At 43.6% G+C, this 20157-nt stretch overlaps 1 protein-coding gene across 3 annotated transcripts; it reads left to right on the top strand.

The window, feature by feature from the left end:
- Window positions 1-2408: 2408 nt before the first annotated feature.
- LOC135378677 (zinc finger protein 572-like) lies at window positions 2409-20139 on the top strand. Of its 3 annotated transcripts, XM_064611756.1 has the most exons (4): window positions 2412-2656; window positions 2911-3014; window positions 8438-8585; window positions 17467-20139. In XM_064611756.1, the coding sequence occupies exons 3-4, from the start codon at window positions 8555-8557 to the stop codon at window positions 18345-18347; spliced, it is 912 nt and encodes a 303-aa protein (XP_064467826.1). In that variant the 5' UTR covers window positions 2412-2656; window positions 2911-3014; window positions 8438-8554; the 3' UTR covers window positions 18348-20139. The 3 variants fall into 3 exon arrangements, 2 of the variants coding, with proteins under 2 accessions (XP_064467826.1, XP_064467827.1); XR_010418528.1 differs by lacking the exons at window positions 8438-8585; window positions 17467-20139 and adding an exon at window positions 13528-13585 and having other exon boundaries at window positions 2409-2656; XM_064611757.1 differs by lacking the exon at window positions 8438-8585 and having other exon boundaries at window positions 2413-2656.
- Window positions 20140-20157: the final 18 nt, after the last annotated feature.

Here is a 20157-nt window from a genome sequence, read left to right as displayed (position 1 = left end):
AGTGCACGCACTGTGGTTAGACTCTCTCAGTTTTGCATATTTTCTTACATGTTCACATCAGAAACACACCTTACACTTTAGACTCGTTCACCCAGCAATATAATAATTAGAGATTATAATTCTTTTTAGAAGAGTTCCCCATATTCTTTTTAGAATAGTTTTTAATCTTTTTAATTATTAGAAGATACAGGGATTGTAAACCATGTTTTAAACTGATGTTTTAACATTTGTCCAATGTATTTATTAAACAACATATTCATTTTTAACTGGTTGCACCCAAACCAATGTTCTGATGTATTATTTCCTTTGTTGTCGATGCACCATAAAAATTGGAATAATCATCATCGGTGCATGTTACTTCACAGCTGCCTCGACATACTCAAGAAATGGGTGCAGAACCTGCGTAATGCCCACAAACTTTGATTACCGCAGCACGTCCAGAAAGTATGTGTCACATGGGATTTTTAAATGTATTTACAGTATATAATACCTTGTATTAACTGTTGTAGATCTAAGCCGTCTCTACAGTACACTCTCAGAAATTAAAACCGTGAGAACCGTGATAATTGTTTCAGTTAATAGGCATGCACATATATGCTATAAGAAGAAAATTATTCCTTGAGAATGCACTTCTCTCGCTACTGGTGTTGTTTACATCTACTGTTGATCACATTCATTTATCACATATTATATTCTTATATTATTATATTAACACATATTTGATCACATTAAATTCAAAATTCATCATATATAAGAAAATACCAGGAGGGAAGTTGCTATTCGTTGCTCATTCTAACCTAAAATTGAGTGCTACAAATTTAGAGAGAGTACCTGTCCATTGTCATTCCTAAAATATATATTGTCATTGTAGAAAGGTCATAAAACAATAAATGTAGTCTTTTGTGACCTCCCTGCACGTTCACTGTATCCTGAAACGCATAAGTGCAAGAAATAACTTGAATAAACTTGATGTTGTATAAACTTGATATAAAATGTTGAATAATATAATGTATGATATAAAATGTTGAATAAACTTGAACTTGTATATTCTCTTTACTCACCATCAGTGACCTTCTTTACAAAAGCGTATCGTGTTAGATATTTTTTGTTTACGTTTCACAGACGGGGTACACGAGGGCCAAAATGACAAAATCACAACTGTTTCGAGCTCCAAATCGTCCTGCTGCAATTATCCTGTTGTAGATCATACGTGTGTAGTGCAAGAAGGCCCTTGCACATCAAAATGTAAGATGGGAGTCACAGTTAATGCAAAGTGGTTCCTATGAGAGACTTGATGCTGAACAAAATTGTGCAAACTGCGGAAGGTGCCATAGAAGATATTCAGAAAGCGTGTCTGGTCTCACAACGGTGCTACGACGCTCTCTTTTAGATAACGATGATACTCATTGGAGTTTCAGATGTGCAGCTGCATTTTTTCGAACGTGCTCCACATAACAAGCATGACAAAGTCAGCACTGGATAGCAGGCCCCCGTTCCTAAGCAGCTTTGCTCACGCTGCAGTTGTATTCAGCAAAAGCATGTGAGTACTCGAGAAGGACATTCAGTTTGGCACAACTGCGCCTGCAAATAATCAGAACAAATGAAGGAAGAAACAAACAAACATAGAAGGGCTGTACTTCAAAAAGAGGTAAATCTTGTGTCTCAAGGAGGTGTTACCACTTTTAAGTAACTTAATTGATTAAGCTTACATCACTACCTGATTAACTGTCCTAACGAGCGTGTTCTAATTGCGTGAAGCAATTAAATCACGCTCACAACGTATTTGGGCTGCTTCGGTGTGTCCATATTTGCGAGGCAAAGCACCGCAGTCGTTCACTAAAAGACACTTTCTGCGGCGGTGCTTGATATAAATCATACGAAACCGATACACGGCTAAAACAACGGCTGTGATTCTACAGAACGATCTCTTTCTGCCATGCGAGTATATGCTTTCCCGGACCCTTCTTTATGGAACAATTTTTGTGCAGAACGCAGCACGGGATATTACATACATGGTGGTTGTTAACCTCACATCGTTTCTTGTTGAAATATTGGCTGGGAAACGTACTGTAGTACAATCCCCAGCGCTGCACTGCTGTGACGGTCTAGTTTCGGAATGCAAAACATAACGTAATTAAGAATCGAACGGCAGGACACCTGTGAAACACTGTTAGGATACATCAGTATCCTGGCACCTTACAAAATTGTGTGATGACAAGCAACGATCAACGCCTGCAGCGCTATAAATACTCACAATCTCCGTTGCCTCCCATTGTTTTCTATGGGCGCACACTGCGCTTTAGGGCCTCCCAACATGGCGGCCCAAATGCACGCCTCTCCCCCGCGAGCCCCTCTCCCATGCGCCATCCAGCCTTTATAGATAGAGATCAGTGGGTTACTCTCACTAATCGTTTTATACACTTACGGCCATGCAAGGGTATCGCCACCAATGGCCGCCATCATTTCTGTTGTTGTTGTTGTTGCAGTTGTTGCGAAGTTCGGGCGAAGCTTTGAATGGAAGAGCCGTGAAGCCGTCAAGCCTCTAAAACAACAAGCAGCATTAGTAATGCGACAGTCTGTTCGTGGAGACGCTGCACATGTTTGGATCGGGTGGCATTCATAAGGCCGACCACTGAGTAGTGTAACGTCAGTTGAGGTGAACTGATTTATTTGCTCGTTTAATTCACCACAATGTGTCATACTCAACCTTGTGGTGCTAATTTATAACGCGTTTGGACTAATAGTTCTCATTCCTTTTTTTTTTTTTTTTTCGTTCGTTTGTTTGTTTGTTTGGGGCCTTTTGATAGTGAAACTTGAAGTAGCGAGCGTTTCTGAAGTAGCGGTAGCTTCCGTTTGTGGTCCTCACTTTTTTGATGTTGTCCCATATTATGCGATGTCTCTCTGTTCCAGGGTTCTCCTGCAAGTAGGACAATCTTCTCCAGGAGCAAGACAGGGACGAAGATCCCATGTTCGAGTGCACATTTAGAAAAACGAGGTTTGAGCTGCATGAACCGGTAAGTACCGTGGCAAAGTGTACAGAACTCACCTTGATGTTGATACGGCAAAAAGGCAAGCAGGTCTCAGGTTATATATCTCTCGTCAATTCGATATGGTTAAATGCTCTAACATGTGCAATGTAAACAGCGTTATTAAAGTTACTTCTACAGGGTGTGTGCAGAAAAACGTAACCCGCATTTAGGCACTTAGCTTGTTGTCTACCTAACTAACGAACTTCCGGTGGCGCATTTATGCTTACGAAATCTGCAGAAAAATCATGGAAGCCATACTGAGGGTAAAAAATAAACAGAGCAACCAAAACGTAGGCCTCTGTGCATCAGAATAGAGTTTATTCACTGACGTCGCCTCGCCGTCATACTGTATAGGTCCCTCGAAGTTATTTACCCGCATTCGTACGCTGCCATATGCTTTGTGGATGACTATTAACGTCGAAAACATGCAAATTACTTGGATATGCTACAAATCACACAGCACAATAACTTTGAAATGCCAAATATACGGTGGGTGAGATATGGTTAGCTGCTTGGATGGGACCTACAATATGGCGGCCGATGCAGCACATCTGCCTGCAAGCGAGAGCGGTGGTCTTCTGCGGATGACGTCATATGAATAAACCCTATAGGGCAGCATGGCAGATGTAGGAGAGTTGTGTTCTGGTACCGCTAGGGGAGCTGTCGCTGCAGAAATCGAAATGATGTCCCACATGGACGGTCATCGGTAGTGCCCCTAGCAGTGCCTTTACAGAACTCTCCTGAGACCGCTATGCACTACCATGCACTGTCATTACCGCATTATAAGGAGTACTCGATATTTTTAGAGGTAGGCTTCTCTACAATCTCAGTTAACTGATAAAGCACAGCTTCTCAGTTCACGTGATATATTGAATAATGCATTTCTTTGCTGTAAATAATAATTTAAACTTATTACACATCCTGTACAAGCCTCGGTAACAAGTTATAAAAACATGCTTGTTTGCAGTGTATCGAGTAAGACTACACATGTCTGGCAAGTATCCATAAACAGCCACTGTACCCCCATCCCAGTTTTTTACAATGGCTTGGCTTCCACGAAGGGTTTACACCGGGCCAGTATTTAACCGACATCATCGGTTATCTATTGCTTGTGCAGTTAAAAGCCAATACCTTCCAAGGAGCCCGATCATAACAACTGGCTGACATGTGCAATTTCTGTGACGAAGTTTCCATGTGTCAGTTGCTGCAGCTGCAGTATTCAGCACTTAGGAAGTCATCAGTGATCAGTGGGGATTATGGAAGTTGCAGCCCGATTGGACGAGAATGATGACAGTGATGTTTTTTTGCACCATCTGGCTAGCTCGCTGACCACTACTACATTCTGAGCTGCTCACCGTGTGAACTGGACCCATTTGGTGCGACTTTAGCTGTGTGCACAACCGTTGCGGGAACCAAGTTGCGTAGTGTCAGTCAACCCTAACACCACTTTGCAGGAAAATTATCGGAGCAGATTTTTCTGAGAAGAAAACACAAGAACAGACAAAACACAACATAAATGCGTTCACATAAAGGAGTGTGCACATTATGCATGAAAGCTGCATGTCCACCTCCACATGTTCATTCCACCCCCATTTTTCCCTCACTCGTCCAGCCTTGTGTTCCACAATCGTGGAACTCTTCGCTGTTATTTCTTAAACTGCGACTGACCAGAGCAAAACACCCTCTGTTCCCCCGTAGGAATTACCCTCTGTATATGCTAGGGCACCTGTGGTCAGTAATACTCATCTTTTCTATTATAATGTGTGTGTCTGACTTTCTCGGGTAAGCCCCAATTCCTCCCGATCATTCCCTCCCGAATCAGTTTGGGCCCTATTCATGTTAAACCCGTTTTTCTTCCCAAATTCCAATCTCGTATCCAGTGGCGTCGCTAGGGTGCGCGTCACCCGGTGGTGGGGGCTCTTTCCGGCACCCCCCGCCCCACCCTATTCCCAGTTAACGGATCCCTTTCCGTACCGGGCGATTTACGATAAACAAACATATTAGACCGCACTCAAAAAAAGAAAAATGTGCCTAGTAGAAGGCTCCACACGTTGTTTTTTGGCGTCATCGTGCCACAGAGAATGGCAGGAAGCGGCAGTACTGGTGCGGTGCATCACCCCCTCCGTCGCTTCACCCGGTGCGAACCGCACTCCCCTTAGTCACCCCACTGCTCGTATCATGTTGTACGACACATCACATGCACTATTTAGTAGCAGTTCGTATGCGTGTGTGACACTGATACTATTTGAGTGCAACAATACAGCATGCGAAGCACATTCGACGCTACAACGTGCCGTGATTGTCACTATGTAAGTTACGAGGAATGTGTTCTCAACTGACATGTGCGTATTGACTGTGGGCAGCTTGCGGGACAGAAAGCACAAAAAAGGTAGCCCTATACAATCAACCCTCGATTTATGAACCTTCGATTTATGAATTCCTTCGTTTTATGAACACTAGCACGAGGAACCAAACTTTTTACATGCATTTTTCCCTCGTTTTATGAACCTCGATATTCGAATACAGTTGAACCTCTATATAACGAATTTGTAAATGCTGGCTCTTTATTTCGTTAAATCGAGATATTCGTTAAATGGAACACGCCAAGTTAAACAAAGATGGCCGCCGCACTACCAGCGCCGCGCGTACCGCAAAACGTCATTTGTCATAAAACAGGTACTAAGGTAAGAAGGGCACAAAATATCAAGCTTTATTCATTACATAACGCTAGGTAACGCGTAATTTGTGCACAATATCGTTCTGAGCATTCATAACCTTCGTAACTCCGGATGACCTCGACTGCTTTCTCCTACGCGATCGCGTATCGAAGTTTCTTGGTTGGTTCACTTGCACTCATGACGTCCGGAAAGAACAACCGTACACCGCCGAAAAGAACGAGAAACGGGTACATGTCACGTAGACGTCTGCGCAGATGGAACCTTGAACGGCAGCGGCATCATGCCCATTTTACCACCGTCAGCATCAGCGGCGCGAACAAAAACAAGTAATGAAAAGGCACAAAACCGCAACGTACTGTCGTCTTCATCAACACAAGCAAATTCGCGAGATGTGCGTGCTTTCTTGTCCGAAAACAGGTGCGAAGAGACCCTCGCGCCGGTTTCGAAACAGCGTCGGCGCAACGATTACCGGCGGCGGAGACGCATATGTCGGCACGCTCGTGCCTACAGCACGTGACAACCGAAGTAACCAACGAAAACTCGCGTAAGGACAACAGAGAGGGAAGGTTTCTCCTCCTTTTCTTCGTGGTGAAGGGGAAAGACACGCGCAGAAGAGCCCAGAGATTTCGTTAAATAGAGGTGACCAAACGAATGTATTTCGTTAAATCGAATGCAAAAATACATTGGCGTCTATAGGGATGCGTTCGTGCAACGGAAATTTTTCGTTAAACAGAGGATTTCGTTAAATCGACGTTCGTTATTGAGAGGTTCAACTGTAATGAATGGAATTTCTGGGAACCAACTAGGAGTTGCACAGCCTTTTTGCCCTCAATTTATGAACGGATCGTTCCAAGGTAAACAAAAACGGGATTATTCGTGGTCTTATGAATGACGCCTGAGCAGACGAAATGTTTTCCAGGTATTGCACCCTCGGTTCTTAACCCCTCGAAATCCGAACAACAAACGGGTTTTTGCAGAAGTGTTCCTGACCTCGATTCATGAATAAGGTGTCCGCTGTCATCCGGAGATTAATAAACGTAGGTTAAAAGCCCCAGAGGAAATCCGAGACTAGTTGAGTGCGAATGGGCTGACATCTCCTCTTTCCAAGATTGACACAGCGGAAGGCATGGTCCGAAGCAAAATTAAACTATTTAGTATTGGATAATAAACAGAGTGTGAATGCGCTAACATCTGTGCTTTGTGCGATTGATACAGCAGAAGGCATGGTTGAAAGCAAAATTACACAATATATTGCATTATAAACACAATACCAACTCGGAAATACTGTTCCGTTTGCTCGATAGTACTCACTTAACGGAATTCTTGATTTATGAATCCCTCGATTTATGAACGATTTTTCGGGGAACCGAGGGTTTTCATAAATCGAGGGTTGACTGTAATACCAGGATGTATCGGTAGCACCCCATTTCACCCAGAATTGCATCATCGTATCATTATCGTATTGCACCATCGTGTGAGGAATCTTCTAGAATCTTGTAGAGTCAGTGGTCTTTAGTATTTGAAGTAATGTTGCATTCCTTAACATTGAGAATTCTTTGATTTGAAAAAATAAACCCTTTGCCACTTTGTGTATCATACGTGTGCCTTCCCTGTTGCATTAACCGTGATATCTTTCCACAAGGCATGGCGTATCTGCAGTATGGCTTGTGCGCCAAAATTTTTTTCCCCGTGCAGGAAAAACAGTGACTTGCGGCTAATACACATGATAATACGGTACAGTGTATAATCGAAAATCAAAAAGTCTATTCACTAAACATGAGAAACAGTTGTTGTAAATGAACGCAACTACATTCCGAAAGGGGGCAGAGATTACGATAATTTCACGCTTATTATCTGTGTCTTGTGCAGTTTGTTTTTTCTCACAGGCGCTCTGCGGCTTATCCATTGGTGCAGCTTATTTGATAACTAGACAAAAAAGTTGAGAACTCCGACTTCACATAACAAAATAATAAGTTTACTCAGAGGTTTCGTCCGTCATGCGATGGACATCATCAGTGCCAAACTGAAGTTTGGCGGATCATGCGTTTGACAGTGATGATGTCCGTCGCATGACGGATGAAACCTCTAAGTAAACTTGTTATTTTGTTATGTTAAGTCGGAGTTCTCAGCTTTTTTGTCTAGTTATGTCGTCTCCTGGCTTTTGGAGTATTTTTGCAGCTTATTTGATGACTATTTTGCCCTTGTTATTTTCCCTATACAGCGGTTTTAACAAAAGAGCTCACAGTGTCTCTGGAACAGCGCTCTCCTGGCAACGCACAAACAATGCGTAACATGGGCGTGTCCAACTTCGAGTAGGCTGACCTTCCTGGTGCCTCCCCGAGCAGCTTTAATGAAAGTGGTGACAGTGATCCATGTCTGCTGGAAGGCCACGGACCAGTCAATCCATGAAAAACACACAACAAGGGCACAATCATGGTAGAACACTAGAACAGACCACCTTTGTTGTGCACCATGCCGACCCCAGAGTATGGACCACTGGGTTTATAAACTTCTCTAATGGTCTCCTTTGTCCCACAAATCAGTTTCGTCATATTGCCCGCGGCTTACCTGCGAGTGTGGCTTATTTTCCCGAAAATTTTCAAAACGTTCCTAAAGATCAGTCCTGCGTCTTATCTGAGGTGCGGCTCATACGCATGAAATTACGGTATTCTCAGCTTTGCTTGAAGCTTTGCAATGTGGCTTACATGTCCCCCTTTTGTTTTACTCCAGGGGCAACAGCTCGGATAGGACACATGAAAGCCTCAGGGTGACTCTTCAAGTGAATATACATTCATAGAAGTGAGAACGGAGCCTTATGACGACGCTGTTTTAGCCGGGCGGAACCAAATGGGACACCGCCTTGACTCACGATCACAAGGTGATACAACGATGATTTTCTTCAGTGAACAAAGGCAGAATAACATGGTGCACACAGAAAAAGGTCGATAAAGCGATTATTCTCTGTTTCGTGAGCTTCCAATAGACTGCCATTCCCGATGTTATGAATATGAATCCAACCTGCTACACACGATCAAATCAGCAGTTAATGAATGGGGTAGCAGTCACAAGGGTCATTCCATGCGAAACGTCCCAGACATTGCGCTCGACCAATCCTGATTTCCTTCAAATAAATTGTGGTTGATTGCCCCATGCTGCCAATGCTCCATGCCGCCATCCAATGGATTATTTTTGTTGAAAAAAATTTTTTTGTGATGTGATTTTTTGAAAATTTGTGATGTGACGTGTAACCTGCCTGGCCAAAAAAAATTATAACAAAATAGCTTTTGCACAAATTCCAAACAAATTCTCTTCTGAGGGAAGGCAGAGCATAATACTTTCGTGCCAAGACCGTTGAAGGCTGATCGACATTTTTTACCGAGAGTTTACACCCCGAAAAAACTAAAATTTTGGGGACCTTTGGAATTTTTGATGGAACTCTGCCATTTTTTTAAATTCCTATTTAAACTGTGTAGCGCTGTTGTGTAGGAGGCATAGAACGTGTTAAAAGTATTTTGAGGTGTGCAGACTTGGAAGAGTACGCATAAAAAATAATGGATTTCGGAAATGTTACTTTTCGCCACATTTCCAGCCGTCAATTGCACACTGAGGTGGTCCCGATAAAAATATGAGACCAATTGCATTTGATAGTATGCCCCTTGAACATTTATTTTACGAAGTTTCATCGAAACACTTTTTGTTTTAGCGGGGGAAATTTTTCTTGAACTTTTGAACACCCCCGCACACATCTGGCATTGCCCCGCAAAGCTGCTTCACCCCAAGACGCATCGCCGCCGCTGTTGCCAAACGCACACGGGACCTGCCCAAACCTATTTGCATTGCCTACAAAAAGATGTTGTATGTACAGATTAACTTTCAAAGTTTCAGGTTCTCGTGAGAATGGCCTTCTGCGGTGGCGCAGTACCAGAGTTGTACGTAACGCGTTACTAGTAATCAATTACTTTTTTCAGTAATTTTCTAACGTAATCAGTTAATTTTGTGAGCAAGTAATTTTGGCTGTAGTTTAGTAACGCTCCCACAGTGCACGGATGGGCGTAGATTTAGCAGGAGTACGGTAAGGTCATTGTTGCCAGACGACACTTGTGAATACGGACGTCCAGTGCATGTTACGAAATAATATCGGCTTTATGTCATTGTTGCCAGACGACACGCGTGAATACGGACCATACGGACATTAAAAGCAGGCTACGAAATGAATATCTGCTTTTGAAAGGCAGAACAGGGTTATTAGAAGAGTTAAAGCTCCTAGGGCCAACTGTGATGTAAAACAGAAAACTGCTTGCCAAGCAAGAACTTTACTATGAGACATAGGCGTATTTTGAGCGTAGATTTCTGGAATACAGCATTTAATATTGAAATGTGCACAAAAATACTGGAAATCGTTAGCAGAGGCACAAATGAATAAGAGGAAAAGTGATGTTTTACATGGGGAGTCTTAACAACAAAGGTCACATTCTGTACGTTATTCTACGTTGAATGTTCACGCATCACAAATGTCACGTCAAATTACACATACATATATATGTATATATATATATATGAAATACGTTAGGACTACAATATCCGTTGTGACTAGGTCAGCTGAATACGTATTCCATGTGCGAAGAGAGCCCACATATATACTTAGCATCCGTCATGACTGAGGTTAGGTTAGGTCTGGCGAATACGTATTCTATGTGTCGAGAGGGCCCATATATACTATATGCATCCGTCGTGACTGAGGTTAGGTTAGGTCTGGCCAATACGTATTCCATGTGTCGAGAGGGCCCATATATACTGTGCATCCGTCGTGACTGAGGTTAGGTTAGTTCTGGCGAATACGTATTCCATGTGTCGAGAGGGCCCATATATACTGTGCATCCGTCGTGACTGAGGTTAGGTTAGGTCTGGCGAATACGTATTCCATGTGTCGAGAGAGCCCATATATACTGTGCATCCGTCGTGACTGAGGTTAGGTTAGGTCTGGCGAATATGTATTCCATGTGTCGAGAGGGCCCATATATACTGTGCATCCGTCGTGACTGAGGTTAGGTTAGGTCTGGCGAATACGTATTCCATGTGTCGAGAGAGCCCATATATACTGTGCATCCGTCGTGACTGAGGTTAGGTTAGGTCTGGCGAATACGTATTCCATGTGTCGAGAGGGTCCATATATACTGTGCATCCGTCGTGACTGAGGTTAGGTTAGGTCTGGCGAATACGTATTCCATGTGTCGAGAGGGCCCATATATACTGTGCATCCGTCGTGACTGAGGTTAGGTTAGGTCTGGCGAATACGTATTCCATGTGTCGAGAGGGCTCATGTAGACTGCGCATCCGTCGTGACTGAGGTTAGGTTAGATCAGCTGAATACATATTCCATGTGTCGAGAGGGCCCATGTAGACTGTGCATCTGTCGTGACTGAGGTTAGGTTACATCAGGGGAATATGTATCTCATGTATCGAGAGGGCTCTATTCATGATTGAGGGATTCATGAGGGCTTGTCATGATTCGGCACCAAACACTGCGAGTGTACCCAGTCGTTTGTGTGTCCTTCAGGATGTGGCCCAACTTGAACAAGTTCGTGTTTGTGGTTTTGGAATCACGCACTTGCGAAGTGTCGTGCTTGCGGTGTTCGGCGACATCGCGAGATTGGTGTTTCATCACGGTTTCTGCCTAATGTTATGCGTTATTTGTAATAAATTTACGTTTTAGTTACATGAAAAAGGTTGAAAAGTCAAAGAATTGAGTTTTATACTTTTGTGTTTGTGTCATATTTTGGTTGCATTGTGATGGTGGCGCTGAAGTAGTGGGATGGGGGTTGGAGATAGATCGCGGTAATTTTCCGTTGTCGAAAGAGGTAATTACGTATCAAAATTCACAAATTTTGCAAATCGGTAACAATTTTTGGCCTGTAAAATAGTAAAATTGCATGTAGAGACCGGACGCATATCGGTTTTCCGTGTTTTTCATGATTTTTATCTTCGTAGAAGCCGCGGTATCGTTACTAAACTATATCCGTAATTTTCCAAGTAATTAGATTACAATTTTTGGTAATCGATTACTGAGTAATAGATTACCAAAAATTACATTTTAACCTTCTGTCAACAATGGCAACCCTTTTCAGCAAACCAATCTGTTCTTCTGCTCCACCACGGGTTCGACTGAAGCAATGACGCAGAGGTCACTGTGACGGCCGTCTCTAGTCCACACGTGTTCCATGCACACCACAGTAATATGATAATCCCTTAGAACCGCGACCTACTGGAGCAACAGTAAAATAGGTGTATTTATAAATTGTGCGGGCTGAACATAACAATAGTTAGAAAACGAAGCGGATGTTTCGATGTTGTTTTAAATGTGTATATAAATCTGTAATAAACGCGTGTATGTGTTTCGTATGTTGCTTTCAAATGTATTTGTGAATTTCACTTATCATGTATGTTGGTGTCTCATATTAGAATCTGCAACAAGAGCTGCATGGTTGCATTCACTGCAGGCTAGTTGGCTTTGCTATGGCCCACAGTTTAAAAGTAACGGGAAAGTAACGTGTTACATTTTTAATCGGTAACGTATTACATTTTTGATGAAGTAATGTGTCACGGTAAAGAATTACTTTTTGCGCAGTAGTAACAGTAATTGTAATCAATTACTTTTTTCGAGTAACGTGTAAAACTCTGCGCAGTACACAAAGAGCACTGTATGCAGGGGTGTACTTTTTGTTTGTTTCTCTTTGCTTTTGGGAACAGCAAGCCTCCATCATGACTAACCTTTCCCCTCCTTTTCTATCATCATGTAATGTAATGTAATGTAATGTGATTTTATTTCCACAAAAAAATTGTGGCGGAAGCTGTGGAAAAAAGCCACTATAGTGACTTGAGGGACTCACAGCTCCCAGCGACATAAAATTGGCAATGGTGATACACTGCTACACACAGGAACTAGAAATAAAGTCAGTTCTACACCACACTAAAGTTCACATCAAGGAAAAAAAAACAAAGAAAAAACGTATTTTTGACACCTTTACGCCTGCCATTGATCATTGATAACTACTGGTCAAAAACAAATTACTACAGAAATCACGAATGCATGTACGGGACACATTTAAAGGATTGAAAGGGCATTCATTTAATAACTGCCGCAAGCGATGACTGACCCGCTCTTCCCCCTAATTCGTCCTACAACAGGGAATGTTCCACTGCTGATGAGCACGGGAAGAGTAGTGACGTGAAAGCTCTGTGAGATCGAACATTGACATGACACCAACCAGTGATTTCTTTACAGCTAATTTATAATAACAGAGAAGTCTGTACTTATACAGATTGTGTATGTGATTGTGATACTTATTGTGATACTTATACAGATTGTGTATCATTAAACGTTAAACCCTTTATTTTTTTTTAATTCTGCGTTAGCACCGCAAAACAACTTTGTCTATAAGCAGCGTACAGACATAGACAAATGGAAAGAGGACAGCAGGGAGGAGTGAGGGACAGAGGGATTAGCATTCGTCCTGTGTGAAACTTCAGGAACTGTACGGACATTCGTCTGGTAAGTCTGCCAGAGAATGTCACCGAAGTACATCCCTTGTTTCTTTCTTTCTGTTTTGCGAAATAGCAAGCCGACATACCGTTTGGCTGACTTTTCCTCCTCCTTTTTTCTTTGTTCTAATAAATATACCCCGTGGCCCAGTGCTCCTACAGAAGTTCGTCGCCACAGTGGGCCGTTCTCGTGAGAACCTAATGTTTGGAAGATTGTCTTTTATCTCTCTCGCGCGCGCTCTATGTCTTTTTCGCTGACGAATGGAAATCTGTTTGGGCAGCTCCAGTGTCCGTTTGGTGGCAACAGCGGCAATGCATCTTGGGGTGAAGCAGCCTTGTGGGGCAATGCCGGATGAGAGCGGGGGATGGTAAGGTTCAAAGTTTTTTTTTTTTTTTTGCTGCTAAAACGTTGCAAAAAGTGTTTTGATGAAACTTTGTAAAATAAGTGTTCAAGGGGCATACTATTAAATGCAATTTGTCTCATATATTTATGAGGACCATCTCAGTGTGCAATATATGGCTGAATATCTGGTAAAAAGCAATATTTCCAGAATTAATGATTTTTTTCTGTGTACTCTTCCAAGTCTGCGCCCCGCAAAATATTTTTAACACGTTCTATGCCTCCTGCACGACAGCGCAAAGCAGTTTAAATAGCTACGAAAAAATGGCAGATCTCTGTAAAAAAATTCAAAAGTTCACGAAATTATAGTTTTCTCCGGTCATAAACTCTCGATAAAAAGTGTCGATCAAACTTCAACGGATCTTGGCACAAAAGTATTATGCTTTGCCTTTGCTCAGAAGAGATTCAGTTGGAATTTGCGCAAAAGTTATTTCGTTATAGTTCTTTTTTTTTGGGGGGGGGGGGGTAGGTTACATGTCAAATTGTGATCTTCAAGGGGCGGCCACGACTCAATAATTTTTTTGCAGCAAAAATAGGCCATGAGAGCACTGGCTGCATGAGAAGAATGAAGCACATTATATTTGAAAGAAATCTGGGATGGTCGAGCGCAATGTCTGGGTTGTTTGACATGGAATGACCCACAACAACAACAGATTTTACGAAGTTACTCCTGCAAGCCTTCGGATCAGACATGTACCAACCTAACACATCGTCACTTACGGTTTAGCGAAGCACAGCCAGAATGCCATCACTGTTGCGAACCCTTGAGAGTAATTCATATTCTTTTGACATGTCCTTTATATGAATATCTTCGCCGTGCTTACTTCTCGGCATTTTATCGATGTCACATCCCTTATCACCCTTCTCTCTTACTCAGTGAGGAACCAGTTGTGTCACACATAAATGTCATCAAATTTTTAGAGACCACTGAGTTGATTAGTAGCCTGTAAAAAGTTGGATCGTTTAACAGTTTTTAGAAGATCTATTTTATGCCATGCTGAACAGTATCTTATTAATCCATCCAAAAGTTTTCGAACCTGAATCTGAATCCAAGGAAGGTTCTACGAATTAAAAAGAAGAGTTTTTAAAACTCTCTTTAAAGGAAGGATTTGAAAGAGGAAAACAACACTTCTAGTGAAAAGTGTTTTGAAGCAGAATATGATGCCTTTGTTTAACGAAAAACAAATTAAATAATGCTTCAGTTTCAGGAGAAGATATACCCATTTAGTTCCTCTTAAATGTAATTTATTTAACATGTTGTAAATTCTCAGGTCTGGATTATTTTCGTAAAGCTAAGCAAAATTCAAAAGCAAAACCAGGTTACTTTTAAACTTGTAATGTGAGAGTTCCTGTCTGAACAATTCCAGAACAGTTCAAAATCAATATAAACAAACAACAAAACACCTGCCGGCCAATTAGGCTTCAGGCTGACCCTGGAGGCGCCAATTTGAAAAAGAAACAAACAAGCGTGGTTGGTGGATTCGAAAGATTAGATTTGTCGTATTGGGCACTGGGATTCGGATTCGCGAATCTTGAATCCCTGCCTAGGATTCAAGGATTCGGTTGGCATATTCCCAATTCATACCCATTAATTTCACCTTAAGCGCACATTCCTCATTGATTTGGCGCTTTTTGTCCTCAGTTCCCCTTGCGCCACTAAACTTTCAACTACTCACAAACACGAATCCGCCCTGAGATTTTCCACAGGTTGTATCTCAGTTGCAACTAGCATATGAACACAGTCAATCCTCAATTTATGAATTCCCCCGTTTTAAGAAGAGTAGGCCGCAGGACGAAAGGATTTACTAAAGTACTTTCCCCTCTGTATTTCCGAGCAGTGAACACGTTTTGTGGGTACAAATTGGGGAAACCCGAGGCTTTTTACCTCAATTTATGAACAGATTATGACCGGGCACCAAAGTCTGCCACCAGAGGCGTCCAAGGTGTGACTTGGCTGTTTTTAAAGTTTATAAAACAGGGGTACTGTTAGTGTTTCCACCTTTCGTAGTGAAAAAATACCGGCTGAAGGAGAGGAGGTGGAATAGAGGGAAAGGCTCGTGGAAAAAGGGAGGTGGGTGATGGGTGGACGAGACTCACATAGAGAGAGAGAGGGCGTGCTCGCTCAAGATAATACGAGGAAACATATGTTCCTGTGTGTGGCTGTATCATTGATGCTGGAAATAAGAATCAAAATAATAATAACAATGAATAATAATAAGAATGAATAACTAAGTTTTGACTGGTGACTGCGGAGCTGGGTCTGTGTTCCAGATTTATTCAAGCTGTAGTGGAACGTTGAAGGGAAAATACCGTGAAAGCTCTTATGATAGGTCTTGAGCCACAAATACTGGCAAAAGGCTGCCGGTATCACCTTCCTACCGGCAACTGGCAGAGTGCCCAAGTAACCGGCTGTGCCGGTATAATACCGGCCTGGTGGCAACCCTAGGTACTGTACTCATCCTTGGTGTCCCAGATTGATACAAAGAGGGGGCTCTCATTTGGTGTTCAGATTCCAAAATGAACACGTTTTGGAGCAGCAAAGCAGAAGCGCTCAGGTACCTTACTGCTGTGATAAACACTCGACCTACTACAGTCAAACTCCTTTATAGCGAACACCTTTTTAACAAAAATACCACTACAGCAAATTTTTTTTGCGGTCCCGCTGGAGCCCTATAGGTCCAATAATGGACATCCTTTTTAACGGAAATACCTTTACTGCGAATTTTTTTTGCTGTCCCCTGAGTTTCGTTGTAAAGGAGTTCGACTGTAGATTATAACGCCCATGTCATAGGCACCCCTTCCAGGCGCCGCATTTGGAAGCTAGCAGTTGCACTACTCATCGGCCCTTCCTCAATTTCTGCAATACTTCATACTTTAGCTTACGTTAGTATTTTTGTACAAGCGGTGGATGTCCTACGAGATTTGCTTCTTCATAAAGTTGATTATCATCATTCTACGAGTTTCCATAGGACCTGTTGCTGTCGTCTGCTACGGTAGTCGTACGTCTGCTTCTGCACGTTCGAGGTCCAAATTTCCATCGTCCAATCGTGATCTAGATCTCGCAGTCCGATGAGTAGCGCCCCCTAGCGGATCGTCCGGATCGTCCACACGTGGTTGTGGATACAAAAGGGATGGTCTACACAACCTAGAAAACATGGAATTATCGGGGAATTTTCGTGTGACTGGGAAAAGTCAGGAGATTGTCAGGGAATTTGCCAGAAGGGCAGCTGAAGCCAAGGAAAATGACAGCAAAATGTCGTCATGATGCACAGTGAATCGCATTGTTGCTGCGAACAAGTTAGGAGGCAGGAAGGCAGGACAGTCTTACTAGTTTCTCAATAAACGACATAAATGTCTCAATAAATGTTTTATTGGGGATCTGGTATAAAAAACATAGCTGCAGGCACCAAGTTCCCTTTTGTTTTGGTCAGCGAATTCGCTTGAAATAGTTGGTGAAAACCTGGAAAGGTCAGGGATTTTAAGGCTATAGTTTAGTAGACACCCTGTCATGGGAGAAGCGACGCATTTGACACTTGCGCTGGAATATCTGCACATTAAAGGTCTGGGCCAGGGGGCTCCAGCAGCGCGGCCGGCGTGAATCACACAGCGCCAGCCAATGCAGCAGGGACATTTTGGTGAATGTCCCTGTGCCAGATGTATCGGAACAAAATAGCAGACGACTGTTGAGTTTCAAACGTTTGTAATTAATGCGTCTCCTCTATGCCACCACATAAAAACGCGCATTAATTATGTGAGCAAATGTGGCACTTCTGCTGCCGACCCATCTGCTTTCTGTTGTCACATGCATCCATTTCTGCAGTTTCAGAAGCAAGGGCAGGCACTGGTATGCTCCATATTAAGGATGAGCCCAAAGACATTTGTGATCCAGTGTCCTCAGATGGCAACTCTTCAACTGCACGGTTCACCGCCGATGCAACGGCGGGTCAACCTGCATTCTTCAACACTGCCCCAGTCTCCGTGAACGGTCAACCCGCAGAACCCGAGCCCGGAAACATCGTTCCAGGCAATGGCGAGAACCAAGACGCGGGTGAAACGTCGATCTCCGACCACGAGGTGGACGGGCTGTCGTGCAAGTGCGACCTCTGTCCCGCAGAGTTCTGCAACACAAAGCACCTGCGGCAACACAAAAGGACACACGCGGGCGAGAAGCCACACAAGTGTGACCTCTGCCCTGCAGAGTTCAGCCGCGGAACGCACCTGCGGCGCCACAGGCACACACACACGGGTGAGAAGCCATACCGGTGTGACCTCTGTTCCGCAGAGTACAAAGACAGCACCAACCTGCGGCGTCACAAACAGTCGCACACGGGCGAGAAGCCATTCAAGTGCAACCTGTGTCCCGCAAAGTTCACCCACCCGTACCGTCTGAAGTCTCACGTACGGACTCACACCGGCGAAAGGCCGTACAGGTGCGTTCTCTGTCCTGCAGAGTTTAGCCACAGCACAAACCTGCGGCGTCACGTTCGGACACACACGGGAGAGAAGCCGTACAAGTGCGATCTCTGTCCTGCAGAGTTCAGCCAGAGCACGTACCTGCAGCGTCACAAGCAGGGACACACGGGAAAGGAACAGTACAAGTGCACGCTGTGCAGTGCCACGTTTGTCCGCCGCGAGCACCTGGCACACCATCTGGACACGCACCTGCAGGGATCTGTACAAGTGCAGGAAGTGCAGCCGTGACGTGTCCGTCCGCCATGAACAACAGCCGATATGTGTGCACACAGGGGCGAGAAGCCATACAAGTGTGATCTCTGTCTTGCAGGGTTCAGCTAGAGAACGCAGGGACATACGGGAACATTACAGGGGCAGCTGTGACATGTCTATCCGCAACGAACTACCCGATGCACCGTATGTGTGTGCATACGGGCAAGAAGCCATACAAGCGTGATCTCTGTCCTGCAGAGCTGACCACGCACTGTGGTGTGACCACAACCTACTACATTATAGCGACCATGTCATACCCCTTCCCAGCGCTGCATTAGGAGGCTAGGGGTGGCGCTACTCATCGGCCCGGTTATTGCTTCCTCAATTTCTACAATACTTTGTTCTTCAGCTTATCCTTAGTATTGTCGTACAAGTTGCAGATGTCCCGCGACAGATGCTTCTTTCTAAAATACATTATCATCATCATTATACGCGTTTTGATAGGAGCTGTTGCTGTCGTCTGCTACGGTAGTCGTACGTCTGCTTCTGTGCGTTCAAAATTCAAATTTCCATTGTCCAGTCGTGATGTAGATCCTGCGGACCAATGTGTACTGCCCCTTAGCGGATCGTGCAGACGGGCTCGTCATAGGGGTTGCCGATTATGACATGGTCGTTATAATCTAGTAGGTCGTGGGTGCGACAAACCTATGCCTCCATGTACTACACCAGGCCTGAAACCTGCTAAGAAAAAGCCGTGCCACACGTACTTCACTCACCCGCCACATTGACGCTGTCGACATGGTCCACAAAGCTGGGAAGCAGACTGCGATCCACTACGAGAAACACTTATTGGCTAGTTACACTAGTTACACTGCCTTGGATAATTTTGTTTTCGAATATTCTGCAAAAAAAAAAAAAAAGAACATGATTCAGAGGGGAACGGCAGATTCCACGGGGAAAGCTATGAGCTCTCGGTATAATACATGGAGGCCTGGGACACACACAAGGGAAGAAGGCCGTCCAAGTGCACCCTCTGTAGTGGCACACTTGTCCTCCGTGGCCACCTGGTGCGCCACATGGAAGCCATACAACTGTCACAAACAGGGACACACATGAGAGAGGCTGCACAGGTGCCCACTCTGTTCTGTCAAATGTCCACAACCAAGGGACCTAGGAGGCAAATGGTAACACATAGAGAGAGAAAACAGGGTTAAAACACAGGCTGTACAGATATGCAAGCTGTATCCCGCCGTGCTTCATTCCTGAACTAACTGAGTCAACCCTTGATTTATGAACGATTAACGTCGCTGGAAAAATCGTTCTCAAATTGAGGCATTTATAGATCGAGGTTCGGAATGAGGAAGAGGATGTGTTTTGTCCCAGAGGGCACCATTCATAAAGCGAAGGAATTTGTAGATCAAGGGTTCGTAAATTGAGAGCTGACTAGTCAACCCTCAATTTACGAATTTCCTCGCTTTATGAATGGTGTCGCCTGGGACAAGACAATTCCCCTTCCTCATTGCAAACCTCGATTTATGAATCCCTCAATTTATAACCGTTTTGTTAGGAACGTTGACCTTTCATAAATCGAGGGTTGACCAGGGTCGAGCATTAGTATAGCAAACGTAACACATCTTGGTCACAGTGTAAGAATAGAAGACGGTTTAATCCAACCCGAACTCTGCAGCTGATAGCCATTTGTCTGAAGTTTTATTGGAATTTTTTGCAAGCATTACATGGTCATGTAATGGTCATGGTCAATTTTTTACAAATTACAAAATCTTTGCATTTTGTGAAAGGCCTGCAGAGTTTGAAAAATGTGATAGAAGACAGCTTGAACTTGGAG

The sequence above is a fragment of the Ornithodoros turicata genome, chromosome 1 (assembly GCF_037126465.1).
Source record: "Ornithodoros turicata isolate Travis chromosome 1, ASM3712646v1, whole genome shotgun sequence".
NCBI lineage: Eukaryota > Metazoa > Arthropoda > Arachnida > Ixodida > Argasidae > Ornithodoros > Ornithodoros turicata.
This window is presented reverse-complemented; position numbering and strand designations above follow the sequence as displayed.

Coding starts and splice junctions, on each gene's coding strand:
- LOC135378677 (XM_064611756.1), top strand. CDS start 8,555: ATGGGACACCGCCTTGACTCACGATCACAAG. Junction 8,586..17,466: donor CCTTGACTCACGATCACAAG/GTGATACAACGA, acceptor CCATTTCTGCAG/TTTCAGAAGCAAGGGCAGGC.